At 33.6% G+C, this 11,694-nt stretch overlaps 2 protein-coding genes across 5 annotated transcripts; one reads left to right on the top strand and one right to left on the bottom strand.

Annotated features, from left to right (window-relative positions):
• Window positions 1–498: 498 nt before the first annotated feature.
• On the bottom strand, window positions 499–4,179 carry Pex6 (peroxisomal biogenesis factor 6). Of its 2 annotated transcripts, XM_076895552.1 has the most exons (7): window positions 4,067–4,179; window positions 3,313–3,789; window positions 2,780–3,229; window positions 2,465–2,691; window positions 1,981–2,383; window positions 1,600–1,899; window positions 499–1,310 (listed from the first exon to the last, which is right to left on the bottom strand). In XM_076895552.1, exons 2-7 carry the CDS (start codon window positions 3,737–3,739, stop codon window positions 718–720), a joined length of 2,400 nt encoding a protein of 799 aa, XP_076751667.1. In that variant the 5' UTR covers window positions 3,740–3,789; window positions 4,067–4,179; the 3' UTR covers window positions 499–717. The 2 variants fall into 2 exon arrangements, with proteins under 2 accessions (XP_076751667.1, XP_076751668.1); XM_076895553.1 differs by lacking the exon at window positions 4,067–4,179 and having other exon boundaries at window positions 3,313–3,885.
• Window positions 4,180–4,333: 154 nt separating this feature from the next.
• On the top strand, window positions 4,334–11,518 carry LOC143423910 (uncharacterized). Of its 3 annotated transcripts, none has more exons than XM_076895551.1 (15): window positions 4,334–4,478; window positions 4,818–4,996; window positions 5,125–5,329; window positions 5,605–5,801; window positions 5,881–6,118; window positions 6,221–6,377; window positions 6,467–6,698; window positions 6,776–7,613; window positions 7,705–8,444; window positions 8,541–8,716; window positions 8,807–9,232; window positions 9,338–9,513; window positions 9,603–9,850; window positions 9,929–10,192; window positions 10,304–11,518. In XM_076895551.1, the coding sequence occupies exons 2-15, from the start codon at window positions 4,857–4,859 to the stop codon at window positions 10,476–10,478; spliced, it is 4,212 nt and encodes a 1,403-aa protein (XP_076751666.1). In that variant the 5' UTR covers window positions 4,334–4,478; window positions 4,818–4,856; the 3' UTR covers window positions 10,479–11,518. The 3 variants fall into 3 exon arrangements, with proteins under 3 accessions (XP_076751666.1, XP_076751665.1, XP_076751663.1); XM_076895550.1 differs by having other exon boundaries at window positions 7,702–8,444; window positions 8,810–9,232; XM_076895548.1 differs by having other exon boundaries at window positions 7,702–8,444.
• The last annotated feature ends 176 nt before the right edge of the window (window positions 11,519–11,694 follow it).

Here is an 11,694-nt window from a genome sequence, read left to right as displayed (position 1 = left end):
TTCAACGGTAATCCCTTGTAATTTTATGGTTTCTGCCCTATCGAGATTCATATCTTAACGATTATAGTAAAAAGAACTTAAAATATATAAGTACTTTCCTCCTGTGTAATAAGTTTGTCGCCATAACCGGTAGAAAGATCGTATTTGCTTCAAACTTCGCGATCATACCAAAGGAACGTCGTTGTCATTCTATAATTTAAACGAAGTACGTTGTCGAGTGCTTCCTGTAAAATAGGAACAATACGTTACTTTAAACCGTACGTTTTGGAGAGTGCTAGTAACATCATTTACCAAGAGACGGAAAGGTTCCTTTTGCTAACTTTGAGAAGTTGGAGTGTTGCATTAGCACAAAGCAAAATTATGAATAGCCGGTTTGAACAGAATGACCACTTTTGAAATAAACATTTAAGTTTATTGTCAACTGCATCATCAATCACGCTGTAACGTATCATTGATATTAAGAACCGTACGGTTCCCATGAAGAAACTAGGCACTGTAACGTTTTTTGCCACGCACTTAGCATGTAAGATTTAACCATTTCGTGCAATATCTAGGATAAATTGTAGAGAGACATTCTTTTTGAGATTTAATTATTCTTTGTAAAGATTGTTTTACATATTTCTCCAAATAAAATAACATATCGTTTATAAGATTGGAAGCTGTTTAAATGCTTCATAAGGGAAGCATGAACGTATCAAAGATGCACAATTACATGTTTTACGATACCGAAGATAATTCTATCTGCATTCTTCTGTATCTTTCTGCCTCTTCTTTGCTGACCGAAGGAATCAGTTCGCGTGCGGCTTTTAATAAGTCTTCCAATTCTACGGCGATAGTTTCATTTAATTTAATCTCGTTAGAATCATTCTGATAACTGTTCAGAACTTTACGCGCAGCGTTTAGCCATGCATTCGAACAGACAGAGTATAAATCAGCACCAGTCGTGTGATCGGGTAAATAATCTAACAATTCTTTTAATTCTTCTCCACCTTTGCGAAACTTAAATTTACGCGTTAGTGCCTTTAAGACATTGAGTTGTGATTCGTGATCGGAATGAATTCCTACGTATAATAATTTATCAAATCGACCAGGTCTAAGAAGAGCAGGGTCTATGAGATCCGGTCTGTTCGTAGCACCAATAATGAATATACTGCTGGCACAGTCAAGACCATCCATTTCGGCCAGCAACTGGGACACCACACGATCCATTACACCGCCACTATCGCCACTACGTCCACGATTAGGTGCCAATGAGTCCAGCTCATCGAAAAATATTATACACGGCGCCGCAGCTCTTGCTCGCTCAAACACTATGTAAAAATATTGCATTTTTTATTTGTTAAAATGTGTACGAGATATGATAGGAAAATAGCAATACTATTTCTAATACTTTTCTTTTTAAATATAAGATTTGCACTTCAATTCTTATTCTTTTCAATCTGTTCCTTTACTAGTTATATGCACCGTTACATTTGTAATTTCTACAGATTGAAACACAGTGCTTTAACTTGTAGAGATAACATCTTGAGGAAGAATATATTGAAGTAAGTTTCTCTTTATATCCTAATATTTAATCGTTTAACATTTAGGGTATTATACCTTGCCTAACATTTTTCTCGCTTTGACCGACGTACATGTTTAAAACTTCGGGACCTTTGACGGATAGAAAGTGAAGTTGATACTCGGTCGCTACAGCCTTAGCGAGAAGTGTTTTCCCAGTTCCAGGTGGTCCGTACAAAAGAAGCCCCGATTGCCCAAATCCTAGAGTGTTCATTAAAGGTAACTGAATGCGACGCATTATCTCATGTTTTAGATTCGCTAAGCCGCCTATGTCTTCCCAATACACTTTTGGTACGCGCGGTGCACCTTTGCAGTCTGTATATATCGATTGCATGTATTCTAAAAGTGTAGTGAAAACAATTTTTAAATAACATAGTGTATATAAAGAATAATTATTTTTACGGTATCATAATACGTTACCATACGCTTTATCCAAGTTATCTTGTAAAAGCGTTAAAGATTTCAAATTCGTAGTATTATCTTTACAGTGAAACTTTACAGCGTGCAATATTAACGCTAATAAATCTGAATACCTAAAATCCGAACATATACCGGAAAGTTTTAATAAATTTCCTCGATGATCGAGTTTTCTTTTTACGAGGAGCCACGATATTAAATCCATTCTTTGGTTTTGATCTAGATGTTCTAAGTGAATTGTTTCAATAAAAATCCTGTTTAATTCTGCCGGTATATCAGATTCACTTGTGGTAGCTACTATAATAATTGGATATCTTACACGCTTATTATACAATAAATTTATTTCATTGGAAAAAGTTGAAATAATTCTTTCATCTTTTTGGCCTTCAGAATTTTTTCCAAATACCTAAAATCATTAGTTTTTAGAATCTACAAATTTTCAGTAATAATAAACAAAAATAGATCAATAGTAATATCATCGATATACCTCTATATTATTTAAACAAAGTATACATGGCACAGATTGTTCTGCATTATGTAACACAATACGCAGTTTAGCCTCCGTCTGTGCTGAAGTTAAAGCTTGAACTTCAGCAAAGTCTGCATTAATAAAATTTAAACCTATTTTTTCAGCTAAAATTTGAATTAATTTACGCTTGTTGGAGCCCTGTGAACCCTTTATAAGAAATATTGGCTTTAGGGGCAGTTTAATGTCTACAAAAAACATGTAAAATATTATGAAAGGTCTAATTTCAATCATTTAAGTATAGTAAAATGTAGTCATTTAAGCACTGATCTTTACCACATTTAATAAAAGGTAAAATGCAACGTTCTAAATGTTCCAAAGGTATTGCTAAACTTGGTGGATACGATTCTACATATTTCTCTTTGTCTTGATCACAGAAAGAGTGTCTTCGAGGTAGATAACTATGTACATTTGATTCCTGAACAAGTGTTGTCTCTCCACGTAAAATATAAGAACCACTACTATGCGTATTATTCTTATTATCATCGACTATGATAGAATTAACTTTAAAAAATATCACAGGAGGATTGGTATATAAATACATTTGATTTAGTACGTGTTCCTTCGCATCAATGCCAAATAGATCATTTTTCCTTAAGAATCTAGGTTCTGCAAAATAATTTTCTAGCAGAGTATTCAACAAATTCTCTGTGCACTCGTATGGAGTAGAAATCAGAGAAATTTTAGCTTCTTGTGCGAAACTAATACTGTCATCTTTTGCTGGTACTGAAAATGAAATTAGATATGTAACTAAATCGATTCCAGCATCACCCTTTATTTATTTACTAAAAATTCTTTCTTCTACTTACACAAAAAGCAGTTGTCGACAGTACAATGTAATGCATTTTCTATATTATATATCATTGTTTCCGAGACAAACAGTTCATTTGCATCAGTATCGTTTAAAGGTACAGCTAATACTTTGTATTTCTTTAAAGATATTGTAGAGCAAATATAAAACCAAGTTGGTGCTGTTGCTTTGAAACACTTTACATTTGCCAATAAGCAACAGTTTAAGTCTATATAATATTTTTCCTCGTCATAATATTGTTTTATTGAATTCTTTAAAGAAGCATCGGTTAAAATATTCCATTTATATTTTATATTAATTAACCTTCTCAGTTTCAAAAATGCGTAGCGTACAAAGATATAAAAGAGTACATAATCGAAATTATGTTTCATTAACGTTCGTGTTAATTTTCGTAAAAAATTCATATAAAAATATACAGAGTTCATGTTCCATCTAGATTTCGATTAAATCGTTAAATTTAAATATGTGTCACGTGCTGGAAAGTAAAGAAATAATTTTTACACGGTGAATTGTTGATCTAATTGTAAGTTGTTTAATGGTAATATTTGTAGCATGGAAATATAGTACATTAAATGTTACATTTTCGGTGCGGTATATAAAAATATACGCTTTAAACAGTATACATTAACAAATAAAATTGATGACAAAGCTTTGTAAAGATTTATACATATATGTATATATGTACATGTACAATATCAATTCTTGTAATGATCGTAAGATAAAGAAAAAGAAAATTAAAATTATTGGCATACCAATTTTGGACCAATCTGGCAAGTTACTATAGAAACAGTAGCGAGGTGGAAGTTCGTATTCGGATGATCATGCGAGGTTCCTCTGTAACAGCTGTCCCATTGGTAATTTTCAGTGGGGATTCGCGTGAAAACTGTATTAAGCACGGTGAATCTCTCGTCGCATCGGTTCTCGATACTCTCGTATAGCTGATCGAATTAAAATCCGTAGCCAGTGGGACGTGGTAACTCTTGCATCATTTTAAAGCACAGCGCATAGCAGAAGACAGTGAAAAACCGTTGGTGTGGACCGTAGCCGTTAAAGTGGAAAACTAACCTAACCTAGACTGATAGCGTCCTTATTGGAGTTATCAAGTCTAGATTTATTCAAATTTGAAGGTCCATTGCTATTCAAAGATTATTATGCAAAGTTTTGGTACGTGTGAAAGGTTAAGTGTTTCCTGAAAACACGTCGCTTATATTTCACTCGATCGTTTAATAGTCCCGATGATTGTTTGCACTACGTTTAACGGAATACACCTCGAAGTATTCGCGAATTTCAGCTGTCTATAGCTTTTACACATTGTTATACATTACAGTGAATTATAGTTATCATTTGGTGGAGTGTGATACATCGAATGACAAGTCATTAAAAATTTAACAATATAGTTCATTTATACTCAGTTTTGTGTCCAGCACTAAATACTTTTCTAACAGAGATTTAAAGCACAGTTCCATTAATTTCTTATCATTTTAATATTCCCAACTTTTCTAGAATATAAAGTGGTTTGATTAAGAAAGTATAGAATTAAGAATGGATCCTGCAACAGTCATAGCTCTTTGCAAGGAAAATATTCAACCGTTGCGCTATGGACGAAATGCTACACAGTTAGGAACCGCGTTAAGGGCACAAGAGGATGCAGATGCACAACAATTACTTTTACAAGAAAAACAGTAAGTTCTAGAGCAGTTAATATTGTTCTAATAATAATAGTTACTTTCTGTATTTTTAAAATGAAGTCGTTGTCCAAATGCTTCATTTATTTTATTCTAAGATAATAGATTTAATATTATTTTTTCAGAATGTATGAAGATGCAATAAAAAATTATGAAGGCGATGATCCTTTAGAATGTTGGTACGAATATATACTTTGGGTGGAGCAAAGTTATCCGAAAAGTGGACACGAGTGTCATATTGGCAAACTTTTGCAACAATGTTTGTCTATATTTGAAAAAGAGACAAAATATCATCAAGACCGTAGATATATACGTCTTTGGATTAACTATGTATGAATATAAAATTTATTTAGGTCATTCCATAATTAATGTGAATAATTAAAAAAGTGAGAGTTAACTAAAAAATAAATCAAAATATCATTATATAAGTAATTAGGTAAAATTGGAAAAATATATTATCAATGAATCTCTTTACATAAATTACTTTGTTTCAGTCTTTTCTAAAAGGGAAAATATTCATGTTACTAGCGCAGTAATTTAATATTTCCTATGTGGAAGATAATAGCCCTGCTGCATGTTTTATAAAACAAACATTTTGGTTGCAGATAAGTATGCAAAAAAATCCAATAGAATTGTATCAACTTTTACACAACAATGGGATTGGGACTATGGTTGCAGACATGTACAGGGCGTGGGCTTTTGAATTAGAACAAATAGAAGATTATAAACGTGCAGATGAAATTTATTTAATGGGTTTATCTGCACTAGCAGAACCACAGGATGAACTGGATTATGCTCACAAGTATGAATCATGAAATACATTTTATATATTAGTGTATCTATTTACTAACATAAGCTACATCTATTCTTTCTATTTTTAGGAATTTCCAACTTGCAGTCGGGCGTAAAACGCTGGGACGAGCGGATGATCGTAATGAAATGTCATTGCTTGAACAACGCCAAGCTTTCAGTTCCTTGAGAGCGATAAGAGCTGGTAAAAAGGTGAGCAACGTGCGTACAGGGCATCGAGTACGTGAACACTATCCCGGTACCATTCCCCAAATTTCATCGACAATGCATAATAGTAGTAAATCGAATACCAGGATACAGATATATCAGGTATGTAAATATTTAAGGGGAAGAGTACGTTAATTCAATACCAAGAAAAAGAAACTAGTTTAACAAAACATGTATACTAAATATACTGAAACGTTCTAATAGGATAATATGTCAGTTGAAGTTAAAAGTTCGAGTATATTAGACCATGTACCAGTAGAAGATACAGTGCATAAAGAAAATACTATTAAACCAGGTCCATGGAATAGTGGTAGTAAACGATGCCCACTAATGACATCTACTATAAAACCAGCTTTCAAAGGTACAATTGTATTTAAAACAAAACAATATTTGTACTCATGTATGTACAAAAACAAACTTTTTTTATTTATTTTATTATTGTTTATACAGTTCACGAAGATCAGCCAGATGACTTTAATGCAGAGAAACTAAGATTGTTTCCAAATCATACATATTTTTTTGATGGTAGCAAATATCCAGAGCATTCAACTGTACCTGTATATGTACCAGATCTTCCAAATCCAAATATTACATTAAAACCACACTATCCCAAAGAGTTAGTTTATGCTAATGATATGGATCGAAGTATGGAGGAAATAAGAGCCCAACTATATATACAAAGGTCGTTTATTTTCACTAACAGTTTATAAATTTGAAAGAAATGTTTTGATTAATTATGATCGATGCTTTAAATTGTAGAGCACAAAGTTTCAAGAAGAAACTCGACGTACCGAGCATAAGAGAAGCCGATCATCAAGTTCACCTTAAAAGCTTTCAATCTGAACATCAAAGACATGATATATCTTTGCAAGAATTACAAAGACAGAGGCTAGAGTTCGAACAACAAGAATTAACAGAGAGACAGAGGAAGATGGAACAGCAACGCAGAGAAGCAGAACAGCTTGAACTAGACAGACAGAGACTTCAAGCTGAGCAACAAGAACTCCAAAGACAGCAGTACGAGGCCGAAAACCAAGCTCTACAGACCCAAAGACGTGAAGCAGAGCAACGTGAGTTGGAAAGATTAGAAGCGGAAAGAATTGAAGCCGAACGAATCGAAGCCGAAAGAATCGAAGCGGAGAGACTCGAAGCACAAAGAATGGAGGCGGAATTGAATTCGCAACGAAAATTGCAATCGAATTTTATGCATCAACACCATACATCGTCATTAAACACGGACCCCGAGGAACATTTACTTGGACAAAGTCTTACACTTAATACGAAAGAGGCAATATCAGTCGTGCAAGACATGTGGCGTTCTCCCGATGCGGTACCCATTACGCCCAACTTTCGTAATCCCATGACACCTAGGATTCCAGATGCTAAGACTAAACTAGCGTTCGACATACATATGGATAGTTCGATGACACAGCACGCGATGTCAAGTAGCAAACATCATTCAGGATACAACGTGCAACCTTATAATGATCAAGAGAATCATCAGAATTATCCTACTCACCAAAGTTATTCTAATCAAGAGCATCAGTCTCCTTATGGCAATCCTGCATTACATAATACATACCAATACCAAATGCAGGTAGGTACATGAAATGTACACGAAGAAATAATTATCATGATTATGTACAAAATTGATGTATTAATTTGTTAAATGATTCACATTTCAGCAGCATCACGAACAACAAGCGCAACAATCTCATTCACGACCACATCATTCGCAGCATCATCAGCAGTTGATTCAAGCGCATCAACAAGCACACGTGGTCGCACATCACCACTCTCTTTCACACGCGTCGCACTTGCAACCACATAGTCAAATTCAACATCATCAATCGCATCCACAACATCAACCGCCGCATAATCAACACCTTCACCACCAGTCTCATCAAACGCATCCACACATCCAGCAAATGCAACACCCCGTTTATGGGAACATGATGCCGAATGACATTACTTATCAACAGTACCCTGCGCAACTGGAATCCACATTATTGCATCAAAATGTAGAACCTCAAAAGCAACTTCACTATCCCCCGTACAACGAGCCAGATATCGAGACCAGCAAACCATATAGAATGCCACCCGAGTTACCATATATAAAGTCACCGGGAATGAATCGTAGGGACATCAAATATCTCGAAAGCGCTGAAGATAAAGAGAACGCGATTGTCGTTGATTACAATGGACCAATAGAAGAAAATATGACACCAAAGCCAGCAGATGAGAATAATTTATACATTGATGAGAGTCTTGGTATTACCCCTTTGACGGGAAACAATGATAGCTGCTTCACGGAAGCATTTAACACACAATTAACTAGCTCTACACCTATGACTAATCATTTTAGACCACCTTATAAACCAATAGAAGGAACTTCGCAGTATCAAAATCAGTGCGCTGCCCCCCAATCGTATGTATTCTTTAATCGCGTATTTATACGATTGCGGATGTTATCCATAATCTAACACTCTCTTGTAACTATACTCTCTTATAATTCATTTTACAGTACTTCGGAACCAGTTAACGTCGAAGCTGAAGATAAATTAAGTGTCATATTAGAATCTACTAGAGAATACATTTCGAGCAGTTCCAGCAGCAGTACTCATATACGGAACACTGCATTGGGCTTTACATTAACAAAGGAAGATTTGGTTCCTATAAAAGAACATTCTATTGGAAGAGGTAACTTCAATGGAACATATCAGAATTTAGTGAATGTGTATTGTAGTATGTACTTATATATTGAGAATAAGTTTTTCCCTCCTTTCTAAGAAGATGGAGAAGATGACACGCAAGATATGACGCTTTCTGCGAATCAACCTTACGAACAAAAGCTTCAAGCCCAAATTCAAGCTGTACACGCTCAAAGTCCACGTACAGTGCAACGTAACGTGGATCAGATTACTTCTGAAATTAAGAAAAATTGTGATCTACGGAAATCTATAAGCTTTAAACTTAATGAAATGGGAAAAGAAGTGAAAGTTGATTCTATGGAGTGTGAAGAGCATCACGAACCAATGGAAGAAGCGGAGGAAGAAACTTTTCAATTCCCTTCAGAGAATATAAATCCTTTTGATAGAAATTTGATAGCTGGTCTTTTAAAAAAAATTAAATTTCCCCAGCCGCATCACGCAGAGGGATATGTGAGACTAAATACTAATCTAAATAAGCTTGTGCCTTCTTCTATGATTACGCTTGGTCAGTGTACTTCGATGTAAAAAAACATTAATTGTAGTTTGAAAATTATTTTATGTTGCCTCTTTCGATACTCATAACCTTCATATTTCTTTTATTTTTGTCTAGGTACTGAAGCGTACGATTTGGGAAAGTGCCTTGGAAAGGGAACGTACGGTACAGTATTTCAAGCAGTGAATCTGCAAACTGGTCAAACTGTTGCCCTGAAAACTCAAAAACCTGCTTGGGTTTGGGAATTTTATATCACTAGAGAAATAAAAAGTCGACTTACCAATCCACATATGGTACGTACTGCAACTATTATTACATTTATATGACGAAAATACATTTTTGCAAAATAATGATCTATAATATTTTTATACATCTATTTTAGTTGCGTGGATTTATGGATGTCTCAATGGCATATGTTGCAAATAATAGTAGCATACTAGTTTCAGAGTATTCCAAATTTGGGACATTATTAGCGGTAACGAATCAAATAAAAATTGCTACAGGTAAACCGTTGTTAGAGCATTTAGCCATATTCTTCACAATCGAAATATTGCAAATAGTGGAATACTTACATAAATGTCAAATAATCCATGGAGATATTAAACCAGACAATTTTCTTTTAATGCGTTTGTACGTATTTGAATATTTCTGCATTCTCAAGTCAAATTAAATGGACGATATTGAATTTCTAAATGTAATAATTTATAGACCTACGGAAGATGTAAGGCCAACAATACAATTAATAGATTTCGGATGTAGTATAGATATGAGCCTTTTGCCAGAAAAAACGACATTCACTCAGATTATAAAGACGGAAGATTTTACATGCATCGAAATGCAAACCGGAAAACCGTGGACCTACCAGACTGACTTGTATTGTTTAGCTGCGACAAGTCACTGTTTATTATTTGGTAACTATATGAGAGTTTCGAATATTGGTGGTCGCTGGTTTATCACATCAAAAATACCAAGGTATCTTTACATTTTAGACAAATATTTTATACTCATTAGAAAAACAGTAGAAAAGCATAGAATATCAGTCATTGAAGTTTGTTTAAAAAAAATATGTACATGTACATTTAGGTACGCAAAAAGAGCTGCTTGGGAGCAATTCTTCACAGAATTATTAAATATTGAGTCGTGTGATAAAATGCCAGATTTATCAAAGTTGCGCATTATGATGGAGGAAACGCTAGCGCAGATGACAGACGCGCAACAGAAATTTAGAAACATTGTCAATATTTTAAACAAACGATAACACTTACTGAATATACTGTATCAGACGTTGTGTCCCAATGTGTGCACATATTTAGTAAAGAACCAACATTTATTAAAAAAAAATTAATGTTATTATGCTATTTATTATAAAAGTTAATAATATGGTGATATATGTAATACACGGTTAAATAATACATGAAATGCACTTTATGGCCTGCTTCGTGGAGGTTTTAATGAACTATAATTGCTTGCACATAATCAATTATATTAGAAATACCGAATATACTTGATTCGATTAAAGAAGACAAAAGGAAGGAACTTTAAAAACTGACTATATTACTAACATTTTACGCGCCATAAGTTATAAAAATGTCTTTCAAGATACCTCGTGACGCAGTACCTGGATGTTAGCATCTGTCACGTAAATTATGTAAAGGCAGATTTGTATAATAAAGTTGAGTAAAAAAGAAAACAAAACTTTGAGAAAAACGAATATGTAAAAAAAAATATTTATAATACAATACGCGTGTGATAAATGCGGGTTGTTTACCTACAATGTTTTGTAATTACAAGCGGAAAAAATTTGTGTACTGTCATATTATGGTGTAGACCATATTTATGCTTGCATACTTTACCTAGATAATATGTACGTACTGTTTATAACATATATATATATATATAAAATGAAAAGTACTTTTGTTTTATAGATATCAAACTTCTTACACGTACATATATTTTAATATAATTGTATTTCTAAAAGATTTAATTGCTCTTGCGTGTTCTTCAAAAGAAATAAAAATACCTATGCTGCAATAATAATTGATTTTGATGCTAATATTTATTTCGTTTTAGATATTCTTTAATGGTATTTAGAAACACAATATGCAAGCTCACACAATGGCATTGAGGATTTCACATAAAAATGATGTATGATTTCTCATATTTTACTTTAATCAAGTTGTTACTTTTTAAATGTGCAGGCTTATTAGCCATTATCCACTAAACAGGCCTTTATGTAGTATATTTTATAAAATTAGAATCTATTGTATCTATATAATACACATACGATAAAAATTTCAAGTTTGTGTTCAAACGATTCGATTTTTCGATTTTATAAAATGCACAAGAGCATCAGGTTGTCTAATATTTAAATAACGTATGTAACATTATAAATCAGACTAAGAATAATTACAGACAACCTATTGTTCTAATTCATAAATTTTTGAGAATATGCCTTATCTTATTTTGGCGATGCA

This window comes from Xylocopa sonorina, chromosome 5 (genome assembly GCF_050948175.1).
Source record: "Xylocopa sonorina isolate GNS202 chromosome 5, iyXylSono1_principal, whole genome shotgun sequence".
Taxonomy (NCBI): domain Eukaryota; kingdom Metazoa; phylum Arthropoda; class Insecta; order Hymenoptera; family Apidae; genus Xylocopa; species Xylocopa sonorina.
This window is presented reverse-complemented; position numbering and strand designations above follow the sequence as displayed.